Here is a 22708-nt window from a genome sequence, read left to right on the forward strand (position 1 = left end):
TATTCAATAAGTGTGGCGCTCATGTGCTTGTCAAATTCATTTCAAAAGAAACTTGTAATACAAAAAATGTTACGTTTCATGGCTACTTTCATTGTGTAAAGTTTTATTTTGATTGGAGTAAAGGGATGTATTGTTGCCTTATTGAAACACATTGATGAGAATTAAACATATTTCCTCAACTAGGATTTCTTAGGACTTTTAGTTTGTTGTTCTGGACACCTCATACAAATGATCTATGCTGAAAAAAATTATTTTACAATTAGTCGGTCGTAAAACGCTACTTTGCCTGGACTATAAAATTAAATGTAACATCTCGATTTTCATCAGAACAAGTAAACACCAGAGTGATGTGAGTCTGAACTGTGTGAAAGTGACAGAGCACAGATCCTGGTGAGCTTTAGTGTTTAATTAAAGTACAACAGTGTGACACACACAGACACACACACACACAGACACACACACAGGTGTAGTGTGTGTAGTGTGTCCCCGGCCTCGCTGAACGTCACGTCCCATTAACCACAGGATCTGCTTCTGCTGTGTAAGACATCACTTCCCCTCCATGTGCTGGAGGGAGGAAACTCCGGCTCCGCAGCAGAAACTCTATTCTACCAGAACAATCCGTCCTGACGGGAACACGCTGCCGTTACACTTCCACATAATTCCTCTCAGTGAACAAGTGTATCATCAGAGGAAGCTGGATGTGGAGCTTCCAGGTTTCCGCTCACTCTTCAGTGGTTCCTGTGCCTCGCGGCCTGCGGCACTCGGGTTTAAACCACAGACTGTTTATATATAAAAGGTTTAAACCACCTTGTTCCTGGAGCTTCGTGTCGGCACATTGAAACCAAGTGGCTGACGCAGCAGGTCCCACATCAAAGCAGCAGGTCCCACATCAAAGTCACGCTGAAATGAAGAAGGACTTTCTGCTCTTGTTAGCTAAACGTCCAGATCAGAACACACGGCCGCTCCAAACTACACTTCATCACTTGGGTTGGCTTTTAATTAAAAATTCATTTTACACAGCACAGAGTTTTGCTGCTGTCAGGAGAAAACCTGCTTCTATGTCAACTCTGTGAGAATCACACCGACAGCTTTTATCCACGTCCTGTTTGAAATGAATCTACACTTTGTTCATTCTACAAATCACAGCAGCTCTGAACATTTCCCAGATGGTTTCTGGAGGAACTCCCGGCGGAGACAAGTCCATTTTGTGTTGAATATTAATGCGATGATTGACTTTCCTGGTTAAGAGTGGTTCAGTACATGTTGTGTTCACTGTCACAGAGTCTGCAGTGACTGTATCTCTCCAGTTCACAGCTTGTTTAGTCATTGTTGAAGCTGTTTCTATGAGCAATGCACACAAGCACAGCACCAGACCAGTTCTATCACTCGAGTGAGCAGAGATTCAGAAGGAAACATTAGACGCCATCAAAGCTTTAATAACTCCTTCACTTCCTAGCCTCGCCAAAACAAAAGCCTAAATGTGACTTTGTTCTTCCTCTTCATGTTTGTCACAACATGAAGAGGAAGAGAAAATCTCTCCTATCGTGTCCAAACTCATCAATGCAAAAAAATGATTTGGTCTCGATAGCAAACCTGAGGAAAAGCATGAAGGGAATAAGAAGGAGGGATAATGAAGGGATGAAATCTTCCTCTGCTTCCTGGTGTTCAGTGATGTGACGCTGTTGCTTTATGACTCTGTGACGACTTCACTCCAGCTCATCAAAGTGGGTTCGGTCTTTATCAACTCTGCAGAAAAAGCATTAATATTGTCGACAGTGACAAACAAGTGAATGCAGCTCGTCTCTCTCTCAGCATCAGTTTTCAAACCAGGCTCGGTGTGCAGACTAGGGACGGGGGGAAAAAATCGATTCAGTTACAAATCGCGATTCTTGTGAATGACACTTTAAATCGCCATGCTGCCTCCCAAATCGATTTTTTAAAACATATTTCTTGGTTTATACCGGAGGGGATATATGGGGGGGGAGCAACATCACCCCAGAGCATGTTGACCAGCTCTTGTTTTTGCACAAGAATCTAAACACACCCAAGCACTAGCTTTGCATCGCCTACATGCAAACAACAATAGCCTACCTTTTGTTTATTTCAAAGTTTATATTTTAAGTAAACTTTTATTCATTCTATTTAATTTACCTTTTATTTATTGTTTAAAAGTAGCCTAAGTGGCTTACATTTCTTAATCTGTCAGTTTGTGTGCAGTTGACAGGGGCTATACAATAATAGGGAACATTTTTATTTATGTTCTCTATTGGCTGCCCGGCAGTCATTAAGTTAATGTTAATATTTGAAATAAAGCTGGTAAAGCTCTAAGTGAATTTGACTGTGTTGTATTTGAAGGAATGATTCAACTTTTTTCCATGGTCCAGTACTTAAAAAAAAAAATAACCAAAAGAAATCCCAGGAAATCGTAATATCGAATCGCAATACATATCGTATCGCCACCTAAGTATCGTGATAGTATCGTATCGGGAGCTCCCTGCTGGTTCCCGTCCCTAATGCAGACGCAGATCTGGAACCAGCTGTGGCATTGGTCTAGACAGGTGATCATAAACAAACACTTATTGGAAGTTATGAAACTGCAGCAGGCGCAGGAATAAGAGTTCCAGTTTCTACAGGCGCTCTGTAGGACCAGGCCTGTTTGAGTCTAGCAGCAGCGATCGGTCAGGGATTCAACACAACCCACTAACCGTTTGCTATTTATTCAGATGAGCAGATCCAGGCGGTATGAGTGTGGCCCGGGCGCCAGCAGCAGACCCCAGGTCAGCACATCACTCACCATCAAGCTGAGACTTCGTGCTCGGGGGTTTTTTGCTCCGGTTGCTAGAATTGAATTTCTGGGTCTCTGGGCTAGACTCCATCTCAGCCGGTGACTAATGTTCGCGTTCCAAAGGTTTTCCAGACCGATAAATCCACAGGGGAGGAAGCAGCAGCGCCGCTGATTACACCGGCCGCTGAGAGATCCCCCCCCCCCCCCACCGGCTCCACTTCTGCCTCGGCAGCAGTCCGGGGCTTTGCACGGGCAGCACAGCCCGATAAAAGCCCTGACCCACAAAGAAGTTGGATGGAAACTTGGGAAAGTGACGGATGGAAACAGCTGAAATCAACTTACTGCTGCCGGTTGGAGTTAAGGTGGAGTTCTCATACACATGCTGCTGCTGGATGAGGTTTAACGAACATGGCAGGTCTCTAATCATTAAAGGAATCGTCTTAGAATCTGGGAGTTTGTGCAGAATCATTCTCTCTTCAAGCAGCCGCCAGCTAGCTTAGCTTAGCATGAAGGAACAAACCAGCACCTGCAAGCTCACTTATTAATACTCTATCTAATAATGTAATATGATTTTGTAGTAGATATTAAACTTAATCTGCTGCTTTACATGAGGTTGTGTTCCAGACTGATGAACCTTTTCAACCAGACTAGGGTTGCAAAGGGGCGGAAAGTTTCCGGTAAATTTCCGGAAACTTTCCATGGGAAGTTAAGCTCTGGAATTTTGGGAATTTTGAAAAATAAATAAATACGCAAATTAAACGCTGAGCAATAAAAACATCATTCAAAACTCTATTTTAAAGATGTATGGAACGTTGAGTTCCAACCCTCCACTGGTCATTCTTCCATCACATGCACAGATAACTCCCAGCATGCTTCACTCTACAGCAGGGCTATTGAGGCCTGCTGTAGAGTGAAGGACTAGTCAGGTAAGTTTCCATGATATTACTGGGAAAATATATTAGCATGCTGATTGAGGATTGTTCATCTGTTCATCTAGACTATTTCCATTCATTTATCCATCAATTGTAAAATATGTTTACAGACGATTCCAATTGTTTGGCTAACTATTTATATCTCTGGCATTGCATTAGTGTTTTTTTACAAACTTTTTTCTCATCTTATTCTACAGAACAATGCCACGTGCACTCTCTCATGTGTGGAGACATTTCACCTCATCCAATGTAGAAGGAAAGGCTGTGTACATTTGCAAATACTGTGCAAAGACCGATGTTAAGAATGACACAACGATGCAGAAGCATATAGTCAAGTGCCCAAAGTTTCCTCAGGGCTCAAATCAGACTATGACACAACAACATGTTTATATTTATGTCTGTATATGACAAGGTAAATACAGTTAGTATAAATTACACACAACATTTCCAGTTTATTCCCGTTAATTCCCGTTAATTCCCATGGAAAGTTTCCAACTTTGAATATTCCCAGAATTTTGCAACCCTAAACCAGACTCATTCTTTATTCAATCTAGGGTCCAGCTGTTTTTGGAAATTACTTTTTAAATTATGAAACTATATATTTGTGAGTTGTTTTTAAAGATGTATGTTTTCAGTAGGAACCAGACGGCTCCAGTAGGGAAGTTGCTCTCACGGTGTCCTGGAGCGGCAGCGACACACGAGAAGCTTCGAGCTCAGGAGGATTTCAGAGGCCGGAGCTGTGCAGCTTGTTCTGTAAATGTCAGAGTGTGACCAGAAACATAAAGTTCACCTCCACCTGCTTCCAGGACAGCCACGTGGCCAGTGAGGAGGATTCAGTTCAGACCAGAGTTCAGCTCCTCGGCTCGGATCACAACCCACACCAGGTCTCTGCTCGTGTCTCAAGCCACTTCCAGACAAACAAGTCACGTCGCACGAGGCCGAGAGAATATACATGAAAGAACTGATGGCGTCCCCCTAGAGGCTGCAGTGTGTGTTACATCACACAGCTCAGACAATATACAGGTTATTTAAGTATTCTTTGATCCTTAAGGACTTTGCACATTAAAGCTGTGACACAGATTTATCGTATTTGTATTTTAATCTGTAAAAATTGCCTGAGTCGGATGGATTTTATTAATCTATTCGTTCCAAAAAGTTGTGGCAGGAGATAAAATGGAAAAGAGCAGAAAATCAAAACCTGTTCTGAAAACTGACAGAACAGACGTAAGGGTCCGACTACAACTGACACAACATGAGGTTGAATTCATTTTCTTACATCTGAGACAATTTTGGATGAAAAATCCTGACTCGGTTTGAAATTACCTTTAGTTTGAACTCGTTTGTCAAAGGTCAAAGGTCACTGTAACCATCAGGAATCATTTTGAGCAGAGACCAGAGCCGGTAGATTTCTGGTCTTGGACCGAGTCGGACATCAGCACCGACAGGAAACCTCCTGCTGGGTGAGTGCGGCCCTCGGTCTGACTTCCTGGGACACACATGGGATTTGTCTCTCATGCAGAACATTAGACGTGGCTTTGGTCCCACACAGTGATGATGTCTTCAGCTCAGGCAGCCCCAAGCATAGATATAAACACTAGATGTCTCGTCTGCGTTGCCGGCCAACCGAGACGAATGTCACCACATGGCGGCCATCTTGCATTGGGCATCACGCTCACCCATAGCATTGTGTTGGTAGTGGTAAATAACCATAACTTGCTCAATTTTCAACCGATTTTGAAACGGTCTGGTTTTTTATAAACGTCAGAGATGTAGATATGACACTGTGCACTTATGAAGAATTATGTTATTTTCTAAAAAAAAATTATAATTTATGCAGTGTCATAACTACATCTCGGACGTTTATAACAAACCAGACCGTTTCAAAATCGGTTGAAAATTGAGCAAGTTATGGTTATTTACCACTACCAACACAATGTTATGGGTGAGCGAGCTGCCCGATGCAAGATGGCCGCCATGTGGTGACGTCCGGCTCCGTCGAACGAGACATCTAGTCTTTATATATATCTATGGCCCCTCGGGGACAGAGACCAGGCTGAGCCATGTGGCCGGTTCAGGTTCTACAAGTCAAACAGTCTCACTACATGTGGACGTGAGTATAAACCACCTTATCATTGTTCATCATTCAAACAGAATGGTATGGAACTTTGTGGTTATTGTAAAATACAACAAAACTAGGAGCGGCCCTCCTGATTGGTCCATTCAATTTAATGCTTGTACATATGTAAGCTTTCATTTTGCAGAATAAAGAATGAAGAAAACGGGTTCACACTGCTACACAATGCTACACACACTGCTACACAGGTAAACACCAGCCAACACACTGCTACACAGGTTAAGACATAACAACACACTGCTACACACACTGCTACACAGGTTCACACACTGCTACACAGGTTCACACACTGCTATACACACTGACATACAGGGTCACACACTGCAACACACACTGCTACACACACTGCTACACATATCAACACACTGCTACAACAAAGTAAAACCACTTTACTGCAACACAACAACACACCACAACTATCCTTCACTCACGTGTTTACTCAGACGCTGGTAAAAGTTCAGCAGATGCATTTTAAATGTTTTTTTTTTCATTAAACAGTTTAGAACCAAAACACATGAATTTCACAGAAAAAATGATAAATAACTTCATAACAATATTTAACACTGAGAAAACTACATTGATAAAAGGTTCAAGAATTGTTACAATAACAATAATGTTAGGAGAAAAAAGATATTACAATATTAATAACTTCGTACTATCACCAATCTTTAAATCCTTATTGTGGTTATAAGATATAATATAATATTCCTCCTCCTCTGGTTCCATTTGATTCACATGTTTGTCACATTAAAAACGCGACATTAATTATGATCTCTGATGAATCAACAAGCAGTAGCTGTCAGTAATTTGTGAGTTGATCAGCTGATCGATTCATATTCGCTGATCACGTGTGATGTGGTGAGAGACTGAGTAAATGTACTTGATTACTTTCTGTACTTGATTACTTTCGACCTCAGTCTCCTTTGAAGCTGCAGCTCTGTGCTAGCTGCTAGCCGCTGAAGCTAACCGCAGGAGACACCTTTCAAACAGACTCGCTTTCACAACGAGCTTCCGGTACCGGAAGTTACCGGATGTTACCGGACCCACGCGGCGGCGGAGCGGGAAAAGCTGCCGGTTCAACTCCCGACTTTACCGGTGACCGTGAAGCTAAAGCTACTGAAGCTAACACACACAGAACACACAACCTACCGGCAACGTGCGCTCCCACTTCCTGTTGTTGTCCTACGTCACCTGTCGCCCCCCGGGTCCTAAAGCCTGTTCTCAATGTGTAATCCAAGGAAAAAGTAAATTTACAGAAATAAAGTTTACAAGCAAATAGTTATACATTTCCAAGGATACAATTATTGTTGAACAAGAAAAAGTCAGAAATGTACAAATATACTTAATTTTACAAATATACAGTGATCATATTACAATAAATCATAAATGCATGAGTGTAGAGTTGTAATATTACGAGCAAAATGTAAAATATACGAGGATGAAATCATAATATTACAAGAAAAAGTGATTAATTTATATTAATAATAATAATGGTCATAATATTAAACTATCATAAATAACAGGACGGTCACTTAAAGGGAAAATAATATCTGAGATTTCACAAATAAGGGGTCAGTTACCCAAAAGGCTCATATTTCCATATGTTTCCTCTTTCAGAGTCAAACCATCAATGAATGTATCCAGCTCAGTGTTCATGTGTTTCCAGGTCAAGTCATCGTAACAGAACTATAGCAGATCCAAAAGCATATAAACCATATATATAGAACATATTTCCTAAACATGAAATGTGAACATAGCTGCACATCTTTTCTGCATTTTAGAATAAATGTTTCATATTGCATCAGCAAACGTATACATAAACACATATCTGTGAAAGGCTCATGTCAGCTGATCTTTGTAGATAAATCGACCTCGGATGAAGAAGTGAAGTCATAAAGTGGCGAGACACAGACGTAATAGAAATACAGAAATAGTCATTAAATTTACATGCATGTATGTAGTAATTATTCATTTCGATATTTATTTATGATTCATAACTATGACATGCTTTTTGCTTCATAGTTAACAACCAATCAAATGTCAATTTAATTATTGTTATGGTCTGTAGGATCCTGATTAGTGACACAACATGTCAGGTGACTGAAAGCAAAGAGTTCATTATTCATCAGAATGACTCAGTGTCTCTGGAACCGATTATTAGTTATTAACAGAAGAAAAGCTTCGTCAGAACCGGTTCCTGCCTGAGAGAAGACGAGCGGCACAATCAGAGACGAAGGAAAAGAGCCGTTAGAAGCTGGAACTCCAACCAATCCGAGCTTTAGAGGAGGCGTCGCTTTTTTATGATAACACGTCAGGACTCTACTTCAGGGCTTAATTAAAAGTGGAATGTGGAAACCATCATCAGAGCTGCAGCCCGCGGCCGTCACACCCGCGTTTCCAGTTCACCATGTTCGCTGAGGAGAGGTTGTGTAACATTACTCATGAGCACCAGACACAGGAAACAGTTCTGGGTAAAAGCTCAATATTAAATATGTAATTCTACTGAAGCGTCTGCTACTGTTCAAAGTGGATTTATAAAACACCTGTCGAACAAAGTGGTGCACGAGCTGATGAGATATCAGACATGTTGTTTCACCTTCAAACACGGGTCCCGTGTTTCAAGGTTAAATCCGACTTTCAGCACCTTGAAGGTTTTTGTGGATGTTTTTCATGTCCGTGGTCCTTTTACTGTCTCACAGTAGTTTTGAAGCTTTTGAGGATGACGTGTCTCTTTGTGGTTGTTTTTGACTCTGTGTGTTTTGTGTGTGTGTCTTTGTGGGGATTGTGAATCCCTGTGTGTCCGTCCGTAGTTGTCTTGTGGTTGTTTGTGTGTCTTCTAGTGGAGTTTGCAGGTAAAGCTGAGGGCCCCATTTGTCCACGTGGCTCTGAACAATTCATATATTTGATCACAAGAGGACAAATATGAGTTGATGTGTCTGAGACTAAAAGAACGAGATAAGTGTGGGACGACTCGTCCTCCAGTCATGAGCAGAATATTCATTAAATTGTCTGTGAGGTTCAATGGACTCTGCAGCTTCGGGACATTTCGTCCTTTTCTCTTTTATTCCACGTGTCTCTTGTCTCTGCTTCACAGCTGCAGTGTGTGTTTGTTCCATCCATGTTAGTGAGGTCCACTGTGAGACGGGGGCAGTGAGGACATGTCGGCTGGTCTATCTTTGGGGGATGCTGTGGAATGTATTATGTCAGTGAGGGTCCTCACAAAGACAGAAGTACCGATGTGTGTGTGTCCACATCATCAACACAACAGAGCGAGAGACGGACAGAGAGAGAGAGAGAGAGCAGAAGAATAAGAGCTCTCCTGGCTGACACTGACCCATGTGGGCGACTCTGCCCACATAATGACATCTTTGAGGTTCTTCAGCTCCGAACAACAGAAGCACTGGTGCTGAGCACAGCGTTGCTATGCAACAGTTCGTCGCCAGCAGCATCCAGGTTGGACCTGAGAGGAGAGCGGCAGGCGGAGCGGAGGAGGAGCGAGTCTGAACATGTTGTTTTGAAAAGCTGGAGATCCTGCAGCGTCCTGGTGGGAGTGCTGCCAGTGAATCAGATTATTTGAAAGCTTAATGGAAGTGGGTCACAGCGAAGTTCAGGAGAAACCAAAAGAAGATCAGGAAACTACAGAGCAGCTGATTCAGACCGACCCGACTGACACGGATCTGAAGTGTGGGACGGACCTGACCATGAGTGTGTCTTCATTCAGCAGCGGACACACATCACACCGTGGTCCCTTCTCCTCCGCAACAAAAGACACAATCACAGTTTTACACTTTGGTTCAGAAGAATAACGTTTTCATTTTTCTAGTAGAAAAAACAGAAGTTCACGTGAACTGGAACTGGTCAAATCTTCTTCACTGTTTTTTTTTCATATTATCAGGAGATAAAACAACTTTTGTTCACATTCATGTTTTCGTGGCTTTGGTCCATAGACTGAATAAAGATGGACGACCAGCAAAGAACGTGAAATACAAGAGAATTATGAAATAACAAAGACTAACAAAAATATATAAATAATAAATAGTTCAATTCTATGGTTTATGAAGACATCACAGCTGAGTGTTGCGTCACATTTTCAGGACTTTTAACAGACATTCTTTCCATATGCATGATGAGAAATATCAGATCCATTGTTTTTAGAGTTTTTTCCAGATTTCTCTATTTTATTGAAACAGATGAAACCTGATGTGGCTCATGTGGGAGTTTTGGACCATTTCAGGAATCCACATCAGGAGTTAGCGGCTGCTTCTCTCCAGGGTTCAATTAGAGCTGCTGAGCTCCGTGTGAATAATGCAGCACCTGAACACACCTGAACAGGCTGCTGGAGGAGGAGGAGGAGGAGGAGGAGGAGGAGGAGGAGGAGGAGGAGGAGGAGGAGGAGGAGGAGGAGGAGGAGGAGGAGGAGGAAGAGATGAGAGGAGGGAGGAGGAGGAGGAGGAGGAGGAGGAGGAGGAGGAGGAGGAGGAGGAGGAGGAGGAGGAGGAGGAGGAGGAGGAGGAAGAGGTGGAGGAGATGAGAGGAGAGGAGGAGGAGGAGGAGGAGGAGGAGGAGGAGGAGGAGGAGGAGGAGGAGGAGGAGGAGGAGGAGGAGGAGGAGAAATAACTTCAGTGGATTTAAAGGTTCATGTCGTTTTATGATCATTATATTATTATTATTATTATTATTATTATTATTATTATTATTATTATTATTATTATTATTATTATTATTATTATTATTATTATTATTATATCTATCTATCCCTCTATCTTATTATTAGTTGACAGTTTTGATCCTATCATTTTATTACATATGTTTTATTTATCATTGCGGTTAAATAAAAAAAGCTGTCTGACATTTGAGTGAAACAACTGAGCCTGAGCTGACTGCGCCACCTAGTGGTCTTTTTGTTGAAGTAATGATGTTTGTTCCACAGACCCTGAACGCACCACGGCGGGAGTTGCATTTTACGAAGAGATGGTGAAAGCAGCACAAACATTTCCTCGGCCTCTGATTGGCCCGTTGGTCGTTGTTTTGATCAGGTGACACAAAGATGGCTGCCAGCGACGGGAGGGAAGCTGGTGAGTTGAAGGATTCAGTGAATTTAATCAAGAAGTTTTATGATCACAGCGAATTTTTATTTCTTAATAAAACCTCTGCGTCATTTTGAACCGTCGCTCCGCCGGAAAACAGCCGAAAAGCTCGGGAACAGACTCAGGTCTTCACCGGCTAGCACCTAGCTGCTAACTGCTAACTAGCTTAGCAGCTAGGTGCTAACTAGCTTAGCAGTTAGCAGCTGACATGTGTTTGACAGTTTAACAGGTTTTAAAAGATGAACTCTGATTAACAGAGAACTACCAGCTGCTCTCTTAGGAAGTGAAACCATCACTGAACGAGTCCCAGTTTAACACGAGTCACTCCCATGAAACCAGTCGAGTATTTTAAAGTTAATGTTGAGGAAATTCAGTGTTTAATACTAATGATGCTTTATTGTCACGTTACAGTTACAAGAACAACACGTGCACACTCTGGAAGAAACATGCTTAATATCAGTTTGTGAATATAAGACATTAAACCAGTAGTTTGATTCTGTTATTATGATTCTATTATGTTGTTTCAGTTCTTAGAGGAGACAGAGGTTTGACAGAAAAAGGAATTGAGGATTTAAAAGAATAATAAACCTGACTCAGCTGTTTATGGATGAACATCCTGGAGTGAATAAATTAACTTGGGAACAAAGTTAATTTATTCTGCTCCTCCTCCTCCTCCTCCTCCTCCTCCTCCTCCTCCTCCTCCTCCTCCTCCTCCTCCTCCTCCTCCCTCAGGTCAGGACAGTATCCTGGAGCCTCTGTGTTTCCCGGAGACAGACCCCCTGGACGCCCGGCAGCTTCTCCCCTTGGAGCCGCTGCCTTGTCTCTTCTGCTCCGAGACCGCCCCCCCGCCGCAGAAGGACCTGCTGCTCAAACACCTGCTGCTGCAGCACAAGCTCGTCATCGCCGACGTCAAACTCATCGCCGACCTCCCGGGGTCAGACTCTCACGCTGCTTCAAACTGGATCCGTGTCCGTCAACATTAAAACTGTTATTTGCACATTTTAGCAACAACCTAACTGCTGTAAACAAACAGGAAGGGACTGAAATTCAATGTAATCAGCTTTAAAAGGGAAATACAAGTAGTTTTCAACCTGGGTGTTATGTTTAAAAATGTGGGTGTGAATGAAATGAATGTAATCTTATGGGGCAACAGTCCATGAAATGTATTAATCAGCAATAAAAGACTCAACTTGTTATTGTGGGTCTTTGCTGAGAGTCTGGTGACATCACACATTATTCACGGAGACGTCTCACTCATGAGTCTCTAAGACTTTGGTTGTTTTATGGAGACAAAGGTGGAAACGTGAACCCAGTGCGGTTCCTCTCTCTCGGTGGAGACGGCTTCACGCTGCTGACTCGGCTCTTCTCCTCCGGCAGGTACCTGTTCTACTGGAAAGGCCGATTCCTGGAGCAGCCGACCACAGACTTCTGCAGCGTCATCAAAACAAACTCCACCGGTCCAGTCGGTGAGTTCTCCATTTACACACACGGGGGGGGGGGGTTCCTGTCCACCGGTGCACAGAGGGTCGACGGGTCTGACCTCAGATCCATGACTTCACTCTGATCCTCACATTTACCATCTTCAGATAAACACTATGTTTTTGATTTGGATGCAACATTAGCTTGAACTTCTTCACTTAAATCCTTCATGTTCACAGAGACTGATACACACCAGATCAATTTGGAATTTAATTGAAACGTTGTCTTCAAACGACTCTGAAAACAATTTGTTCCTTCAGAGAAACAAGAGAACTACTTCCTGCTGTGTGACGTTCTTCCAGAAGACCGACTCCTCCGAGAGAGGCTCCAACAGAGAAGACTGGTGAGTCCCACAGGTCCGATTTCTGTGGATAAACACACCTGTACTCGGTGTTTGGTTTGGAGGACTTCTTCTTCTTCTTCTTCTTCTTCTTCTTCTTCTTCTTCTTCTTCTTCTTCTTCTTCTTCTGTGGTGTTTGCTCAGTGTGGTTTCTCTTGGCAGGAGGAGGTGCTGGAGCAGCAGCAGCAGGAGAGAGACGACGGCAGCTTCCAGCGTCTCTGCATGTTCTGCAGCGACGAGTTCTCTGGAAACAGGTTCTTCACATGATGCTTTAAATCAACACACCTGGAATATGAACCAGAAATACAAATCTAACATGAAATATGTTGGTTACATTTCAGGATTTACTCTGAAAAGCAGGGAAAAGAAATCCAGAATCTTATTTTTCCATCGGAGCAGAACCGATGTCCATGAATATGTTAAAATAATCAAGTAATAGATATTTAAAATGAATTTACTGTCAGTTTATAACCAAACCCCATCATCTCCAGGTCATCTCTGCTGAACCACATGGCCCGAGAACATTCCTTCAGCATCGGACTCCCGGACAACATCGTGTTCTGCAACGAGTTCCTGGACAAGCTGCAGAGCAAACTGGACAAGTGAGAATCAGACTCGTTCAAATGGGTTTGATTATTGATTCATCATTGATCTGTTAAATATCAGAAACTGATTAATCAGAGCTGATGCTTTGCACATGTCAGTTCATTGTGTTAAGTATAGAACATGTTTAATCAAGTGTTGTGTTAATGTTGTGTTTTCTTTCCTCTGCTCAGTCTGCAGTGTTTGTACTGTGAGAAGACGTTCAGAGATAAAACCACATTGAAAGATCACATGAGGAAGAAAGCTCATCGTCGCATCAACGCCAGCAACAGCGAGTACGACCGCTTCTACATCATCAACTACCTGGTGAATCAGTCTGAGGCAGTTTGTCGTTTCTTTGTGTCGCTTCAATCAGACACAACTTCAATCCTCACAGAGCTACACACACATTCTTACTTGATCAGTGTCAGTTATTAGCTGTTGATCAACGAATCAAGTGATTGTTTCAGCACCAGATATCTAACGTGAATGTTCCCTCTGGTGTCAGGAGCTGGGGAAGACGTGGGAGGAGGTGCAGAGCGAGGACGACCGCGAGCTGGTCGACAACGACGACGACGAGTGAGTATCGCCAGCAGGACGCAGAGTTAGAACACGTAGAAAAGAGAGACGAGGAGGAGTGCGACACACTGAAACCTGTGTCTGTGTCGTCCTCAGTGATTGGTCGGACTGGCAGGCCCATCCTCCCTCGGCTGTGTGTCTGTTCTGTGATTATCAGTCGGAGACGATGGAGCAGATCTACACACACATGAAGGTAAATCAGGAGGAGCTGAACCTGAAGCTCCTGCAGAACCAGAACCGCTCTGCTCAGCGTTCACTGACGTGTCCAGGACTTAATATATGTGTAAATATTATGAACCAGGTCTTCATTCTGTTAACGACTTTGTGTGTCGCACCTTAAAGGAAACTGAGTCCTTGGTTTGTTTTGTTATAAGAATCTGAAATCCTCTGTCTTGGTTTGATTTTCTGTTGTGTAATGAGCTTCACAACCTCTGAAGCTTTGTGGGTTTTGTTATTGTGTCGTTTGTTTCAGGACGTTCACGACTTCGATCTTCAGAAGCTGAGGACAGAACTCAGTGAGTGAAACATCAGCAACCTCCAGAATCTGCATCGTCTGTGATATGAGATCTTTCTCTTCAGTCAGTTTCACAGGTCATACAACTGTTTGTTGTTCTAGACAAGAGAAGCATCACCAGTCAGTTTGTAGTCAGGACAGAAGCAGGACACGAACTTCTTCAGTCCTTAAATTACAATGTGAAACCAAAACTAACCAGATCCACTGAAACTAAAGAGAAACACGTGAAGCTTCAGACTCGGATCAGAACACGAGTCTGAACTGAGATGCAGACGTTTGCAGATTGATGAGACGCTGGCTCTGTGCTGACCTCTCGCTGTGCGTCTCCTCTCAGACCTCAGGTTCTACCAGCAGGTCAAACTGGTGAACTTCATCCGGAGGCAGATCCACCAGAGCCGCTGCTACGGCTGCGAGGGGAAGTTCCTCTCCAGAGCCGACGTGCTGCGCCACATCGCGGCTGCAGGTCACGTGATGACGCTGCCGGACGTGTCCACCTGGGACCAGCCGCAGTACGTCCAACACTAGCTCATGTCTTTATGGTTCAGTTTGTCCTTGCAGCATGCGTTGCTGTCCACCAGGGGGCTTGTTGATAAACACTGCTCCTTCATCCTTATAAACTCTGTGGTCTTCCTCTCCTCAGGTATTACTTCCCCACGTATGAGAACGACGCCCTCTTGTGTACGTTATCTGACAGTGACGACGCTGAAAGTGATGAGACCAATCCCGGCGAGGACGTCCCGGTGATCGCAGAGGACGTGTCCGACCTCAGAGCCCTGAGACAGACCAGCGTCCTCAACCAGCTGCTGAAGAAAAGAAGCTAGGGGACGAGGGACAGACAGCGGAGAGAAGACGTCTTCCTCCTTTTCTTCTGGACACTTCTTCACTCGCACTTTGTGAAAAGCCAAACGGACCCGACGCAGCATGAACGTGCACTTTAAGACTTTACTAACCACAAATTAATATTCAGTCAATAAAGAGGATGATCGTCATAAGGATTGATAAGTAACTTTATTACTTTCAGTACAAATAGTTTCCATTGTGAAGTCTGAGACCAGTGGAACCAGTAAGTTCGTCTGTTTACAAACGTAAATCCAGAACCAAACTAAAGGAGATGAATATGATTCTGTGTAATAAACAGTGAGGTTGAATCCTGGTCCAGCGTCGGTTTGTCTTCTACTGGTTCTTCACTGGTGAGATGTTCTGCTTCGCTTTCCCGAGCTCAACCTGTCGGATGGAGGAGCCGAACTGCAGCGAGCTGAGCGTCTCCACCGCGTCCTTCATGTCGGGACTGACGTTGACGAACACGCAGCACTGCGGAGGACACACACACACACACACACACACACTGTGGAGAAGCTGAGGGATATTAGCACTTTATGAAATATGAGCTGGTAATAAACAACCTGCACCTGGTTCACGCCCACGCCTGTTAAACATCATTTGAATATAAAACCTGCTGCTGTCCTCAGAAGGTTGTCCCTTGGCGTCTCCACTTTATGATTGACAGATGCTGAGGTCTTCTCCATGTTAATTGTTATTTCCATTGTATTTAAAGTTGTTCTCTCTTCTCATCCAGTCCGGAGAACATATCGTTTTTCTTTCTTTCTTTCTCACTTTGCATTTTAAGTTCCACAGTTTCCACAGTGAAGTATTTTAAAGATGTTTCTTCTGTAGAACAGTAAAGCAGAACGCCGTGTGGTCGCCCTCAGGGAGATCCAATCAGTGAGCTCCATTAACTGCTTGAGCACCAGATAAAATCCAATCTGGTCCCAAACCAGCCAGAACCGGACTGAAGATAAGAGTTTAATGATCCGTGAGCAGAAAACAGAGCAAAGAACTTCAGGTAGAAACAATGAACAGATAAACACATGGCGTTCTGTTCTATATATTTTCAATATATTCAATGAAAGGGACATTTTATTTTAATATTCGATTTGAAGCCACGCAGCACAAAGTGAAGACAAATCCTCCCACGTTGAGTCAGAGAGCGAGAACAACAGGAGGATTTAGATTTGTTCCACGTTGAAGAGAAACTTCATATAATGAGAATAAACCCCGGGAGGAGAAGTGGTTCTGTCTGGAGATCTTCTCCTTCTGGACCGAAGATCTTTCACCAATCTCATCTCAAGCTGCTTCTACTAAACATATCAATCATCTTCAACTGAACTTCAGCGACTTTTCCCACAAATCCTCTGGACCCTGAAACCCGAGCAGAGGTTGAGGAATGTGCATCAACTGGATGTGATGGTGAATGAATTAAATCCACTGATAAATAATCCAAAATAAATGTATTGATCTGCTGTCAGGCTGTTTATATTGAGACATATTGATCAGATGTAGAATTTCATTATGAGCACAAACTTTTCCTTATAAGTGAGTTAGGGTTTGTATAAAACGTCCTCGGGTCAGTTTTCTATTAAATATGGTAAAATGTTTATGAAACAGTTTCCTCAGAGACTTAAAGATGCTCTGCTCTTCATCGACTCTTCTTCATACTGTAAATGTCTCATTCACTTTTCTTCTGCTTGTTTCCATTCTGTCAAACTGGTGATTTTGTTCTTTTACCTGCACCAAGGACGAGATGTTTCCACCTGTTTGTTTGAAGAGGAAAGAAACGCTGAGTCATGATTCCAGTGAAGTCGGTGGAAGGATGTTTATTGAGCATTAAAGCAGAGACAAGTAGAAACAGAACTTTTCTCTCTGAGATGTTTTTCTTCTCGTTACATCTGGTTTGTCACAGAGGAAATGATCCATGTGTTTGACTCATAGACTGAATATAAAGGCTTTGACTGGGATGTGCTGCTGTTATACTGCAGCGCCACCTGTGGGTCAAAAGTATAAAAGCCACCACCGCTCTGCACCTGATGCAGGAATGAAAACGTCCCATTTTTAAGTCCAGAGTTTTGATCTTTTGTGTCAAAGACAAAACTCTGATTTTAAACTCATTGTGATTTCAATGTGTTGAACTTTGTGTTGAACTAAATCAATTTGTGACGTGAATCCAGGAACTTTAAGATCATAAACAAACATCTACACAGAATGTGGTTCTACACACATGGAGACATACTGAGGGACAAAGGTGGAAAATAATAAAGACAAACTTAAACACACTGTATGTGACTCTTTATAGAGGGTTTATATATTCTGCTTGTGTTGTGTCATTTCAATAAACACATTCTTCATGTGAATAAACACAATCTGGGCAGGAAGGTTGCTGGTTTGAATCCGGTTCAGATGGGTCTTCCTGTGTGGAGTCTGCATGTTCTCCACGTGTTTTCTCCAGGTGCTCCGGCTTCATCTCACAAACACATGCAGATTAGGGGTTGTGTAGATTGGAGACTACACACAAGCTGCTGCTGCTTCAGCCTCTGGATCCTCAGGACACAGCTCAGCCTCCGTCCACACACACTGTCCTCTTCACACTCACACATACGGAGACCACCTCCACCTGTTGAGAGAAGAAGACATCAGTGTCCCAGAGACTCACTTCATCAGCTGTGAGTCAGTGATGCAGCTCATCCAGTAGAAAGAGCAGCAGGGACTTCAGTCCTGTTCAGAGGTGGAGCAGCTTCCTCTCTGCTTCATGTTCACGTGTTGGAATGAACACGCTAAGAGCTCAGTGTGTGTCCTCTGCATGTCAAAGTGCAGAGTGGACACCTGAGAGGTGGATTTACTGCTGTTACAGGTGAAGACATGTTTCACTGTGTGTTGATGAACATCTGCTTCTGACAAACTGGGACCAGATGAGACAGATAGACCTCAGCAGAGGTTCTGCTCTGTAGAAAGAGCTCCTGGTTACCATGGTGATGAGGAGAGGCTTCAGTCCCACTGATCTCAGAGCTGTGACAAAGATCCACCTGATCAGTTCTTCACTGATGAAGTGAGAGGACAAACTGTCTCAGATCAGATGAAGACGTCTCTGTCCCTCGTGTGAGGCTGTCAGCTGTGGTCCAGCTTGTGTAAGTTACAGCGCCCCCTGGTGGCATCTGGTGTAAATATATTATGTGACCACGACATTATAACGTGTGAACGGGATAAATAACTCGAGGCCACGAGATCTGAATCTGTTGTTTACTAACAAGATGAGTGGAAGACAAATGGTAAATGGATTTGTATTCATAGCGCTTTTCTGGTGTGATGATGACCACTCAAAGCGCTTTACAGTTCAACACTCACATTCATAAAGTGCATCTACTTGCAGCACTTTGTTATTCTATGGGGGTTCAGCACCAAGGACACTTAGGCATGCAGATGGTTCAGATTGGGGATCTAACAGCCGACCTACAGGTTGGAGGACAACCACTCTACCACTCAGCCACAGCCGCCGACAAGAAGACACACACTGTCTCACTGTCTCTGAGGACACACACTGTCTCTGAGGACACACACTGTCTCACACATGGACCTGTCTCCAGGAAGCTGACTGAGGTCATCTGGTGTTTTGGGGACAGGATGAGTCTGGAGACACTGAGATGTTCTGGGTGAGTTAGAGATCAACTGAACCAACCAGACGTTGATTTAAACTTCCCTTATCCGTCCCTTTAAGGAGAGTGTGCACCACACAACAGTGGAGAGTCACTGTGGTCACTGGGCGGAGCTTCTAAACAAGTTGATCTCCAACTTAACCTGGAGCAGGTAAGCCATTCATCAGAAATTACCATGGTGATTTACCTCGTTAAGAAGTGAACGAGCTTCGTGGGACGGAAAAAACTAAACCTGAAGTGAACCTGATAACCACAAATCCTGCTTGGTAGCACAGACCCTGGATCTGTGATACTGACTGTGTTTAGTAAAATACTGATGAAAGCAGCGTGGACTGACTCCACCCATCTACTGACCTCAGAGTCTCCAGTCGACAGGTTGGACTCTGCTGTAGATCAAGCAGCTCCTTCACTCCTGAGTCCTGCAGGTCGTTGTTACTCAGATCCAGTTCTCTCAGATGAGAGGGGTTTGACCTCAGAGCTGAAGCCAGAGAAGAACAGCTGATCTCTGTCAGACTGCAGCCACTTAATCTGGATAAAGAATAAAACTTAACTGTAAATTAAACTGAGTTCATGTGTGAAAATAACAGACACATATTCATGTCAGCACAGACTCATAACATGGAAGATAAATATGTTCAGACATGTTGGACTAAAAACGAGTCCTGATTCAGTACAAATAGATTATTTGGACCCGGTCTCTGTCCTGCAGATCAGTTTAGGAAATCCAGAACTAAACTCAGTGTTTTAACAAGTAGCTGAATATTTATAATGTCACAGATTAATTAATGAATGGATTCAAGTTATGTATGAAGAGGAATTATGTTAAATTAGAATGAAATGATAAATTATTCATAAATGCGTTTTTATAGATATGAGATCTACAAAAGTCAGTCAGTGAACTGACCTCATTGTCTCCAGTCGACAGGTTGGACTCTGTAGAAAACCACACAGCTCCTTCACTCCTGAGTCCTGCAGGTTGTTGAACCTCAGATCCAGTTCTCTCAGATGAGAGGGGTTTGACCTCAGAGCTGAAGCCAGAGAAGAACAGCTGATCTCTAACAGACTGCAGCTCCTCAACCTGGATAAAGAAATATGAAGATTAGAATGTGTCCTCCTGTTGTTGTGGATCGTCATCATGTCAACACAGACTCTCAACATGCTGCTGACCTCAGTCCAGTCTGTGACCTGAAGATAAATATCAGATCAGACATGTTGGACCATTGTTTCATTCTTCAGCTTCTTCTCTGTGTGTTGGTCACTGAGCAGGTTTGTGTAATTAAACACTGTTTAAAGTAGGGACTGCTCCTGATGTCACTTCCTGTTTGTTTCTATACTTATCAACTGTTCAACATGTTTTAAGAAGAATGTGTCTTATTTTGAAAACCTGAGGAGGACGAGTGCTCGGCCTCAGTCCACATGTTATTTACTGACACTTTCTCAGTGATCAGGAGCAGGTGAGTGCAGGTGAATGGAGTTGATGAGGTGGACGTGACTGACAGGCTGGGTGAGGGACAGATGACTGAGGGACAGTGAGCAGAGCAGAGCTGAGACAAGTTAAATAAATAATGACCCAATAAGAAAGAAAGTCTGAAAAGTGAAGAAGGATTTAAGGACCTCAGAGTCTCCAGTCGACAGTTTGGACTCTCCAGTCCAGAACACAGCAGCTTCATTCCAGAATCCTGCAGCTTGTTGTAGCTCAGATCCAGTTCTCTCAGATGTGAGGGGTCTGACTTCAGAGCTGAGGCCACAACTTCATAGTGAGTCTCTGAGAGGACACGACCACGGAATCTATAATTTAAGAAAACATCAAATCTGTGAGAATTAAATCAGAAAACACAACATTCCTACAAAACGTGATCATGTGACCCTCACCCTGGTAAATCCCCTCTTTGTTAAAAACTCCTCAAGAGAATCCTTTCAGATTTGGTTCAAGCGTTCATTCAGACTAACAGAGGAACTCATTAGATTAATGTGGTCAGAGGTCAAAGGTCAAGGTCACAGAACATGTTCATGGCCTCTTGAACATGATATCTCAAGTCTGTCTTTAGGGGATTTCTTCACATTTTGACTCAAAGACAAACTGATTAGATTTCAGTGGTCAAAGGTCAAAGGTCACAGTGACCTCAACTTATTGTGAAGTCAACATGTCAGGAACCTGGAGGGACGGACACTGCACTGGTTGGTGGTGGAGGACAAACGCAGGGTGGGAACTCTAGTTTGACCAGAAAGAAGAAGAAACTATATTTCCTGCTTCTTCAGTTTCAAGAAACCGTCAGTGATTCAGTGATCGTCTCCTCACTCTGTGCTAGCTGTTTGATCATATATATATATCTTTATCTATATCTATATCTATATCTATATATTTATATATATATATACAATATATACAATAACCCCCCTTGGACCCCACATGGTCGTATGTCTGAATCCTCAAACTCCAGCACAGTGATCACATGGATTTCACTCTCCACATCTGATCTAGTTGTTCTCATATGCACATGAGAACAATGAGAATGTATTTGTACATACTAATAATAACTTTAATCACAGACACACACACACCTCCTCCTCACAGAAAGGCTGCACTAACAGTGTTGACCACTGCAACACCATGCTGCCCAAAACAATGAGGATCATTTAACACTGAGTGTATTTGAAGAACGACTCATCTCCACTGATTGAACATGTTATTGATCATGTCTGGACTCACAGAGCCTTCCTGCAGTTCCTCACAGCTGGGATCAGTCTCAGTCGCCCCTGGTCTGATGTGTTGAACTTCTCCAGGTCCAACTCATCCAGAACCTCCTCTGACATCTGCAGCATGTAGGCCAGAGCTGAGCAGTGGATCTCAGAGAGTTTCTCCTCTGATTTGTTCTCTGACGTCAGGAACTGTTTCATCTGCTGATGAACTGACTGGTCGTTCATCTCAGTCAGACAGTGGAAGATGTTGATGCTTCTGTCAGGAGAAATGTCATCACTCTTCATCTCCTTCAGGTTGTTGATGACTCTCTGGATAATCTCTGGATTGTTCCCTGTCCGACCCAGCAGGCCCCCTAAGACTCTCTGGATGATCTTTGGATTGTTCCCTGTCCGACCCAGCAGGCCTCCTAAGACTCTCTGGTTGGACTCCAGACTGAGGCCGTGAAGGAAGCGAACAAACAGGTCCAGATGACCATTTGTACTGGAGAGGGATTTCTTCATGGTTTTCTTCAGGAGGTCATCCAGGGAGAAGGTACTGTCTGTGTTCCCATATGTTCCCAAGAAGTTGTTGAGTTCTTCTGTGTTCCTCTTGGTGTAACAGTGGAACATGTAGACTGCAGCCAGAAACTCCTGAACGCTCAGATGAACAAAGCAGTAGACTGATTTCTGGAAGATCACACACTCTCTTCTGAAGATCTCAGTACAAACTCCTGAGTACACCGAGGCCTCTGTGACATTAAGACCACACCGCTCCAGGTCTTCTTGGTAGAACATGATGTTTCCTTCCTCCAGACGTTTAAGCGCCAGCCTCCCAAGCTTCAGGAGAACGTCCCTGTCAGCCCTCTTATTACCATACTTGCTGTTCTTCCTCTTTGTCTGAACCAGCAGGAAGTGTGAGTACAGGTCAGTCAGGGTCTTGGGCAGCTCTCCTCTCTGCTCTGTGGTCAACATGTGCTCCAGAACTGTAGCACTGATCCAGCAGAAGACTGGGACTTGACACATGATGTGGAGGCTCCTGGACGTCTTGATGTGTGAGATGATTCTGCTGCACAGCTCTTCATCACTGAATCTCCTCCTGAAGTACTCCTCCTT

The 22708-nt window shown here is 43.5% G+C and overlaps 2 protein-coding genes across 5 annotated transcripts in view; one reads left to right on the top strand and one right to left on the bottom strand.

Annotated features, from left to right (window-relative positions):
- Window positions 1-7042, bottom strand: part of immp2l (inner mitochondrial membrane peptidase subunit 2) — a 79137-nt gene extending 72095 nt beyond the window's left edge. The window contains exon 1 of one of the 4 annotated variants that reach the window (XM_061077350.1): window positions 7001-7042. The gene's annotated coding sequence lies outside the window, so the exon portion shown is untranslated. Of the gene's footprint in view, window positions 1-6262; window positions 6286-6869; window positions 6937-7000 lie in introns of those variants that run through there. The other 3 variants (XM_061077351.1, XM_061077352.1, XM_061077353.1) reach the window with 3 other exon arrangements.
- Window positions 7043-10891: 3849 nt separating this feature from the next.
- Window positions 10892-15580, top strand: znf277 (zinc finger protein 277). The gene is made up of 12 exons (XM_061077337.1): window positions 10892-10926; window positions 11671-11872; window positions 12316-12404; window positions 12678-12760; window positions 12920-13011; window positions 13249-13359; window positions 13534-13666; window positions 13848-13918; window positions 14015-14111; window positions 14391-14433; window positions 14767-14941; window positions 15073-15580. The coding sequence occupies exons 1-12, from the start codon at window positions 10899-10901 to the stop codon at window positions 15251-15253; spliced, it is 1305 nt and encodes a 434-aa protein (XP_060933320.1). The 5' UTR covers window positions 10892-10898; the 3' UTR covers window positions 15254-15580.
- Window positions 15581-22708: the final 7128 nt, after the last annotated feature.

Source organism: Limanda limanda, chromosome 8, assembly GCF_963576545.1.
Source record: "Limanda limanda chromosome 8, fLimLim1.1, whole genome shotgun sequence".
NCBI classification, from domain to species: domain Eukaryota; kingdom Metazoa; phylum Chordata; class Actinopteri; order Pleuronectiformes; family Pleuronectidae; genus Limanda; species Limanda limanda.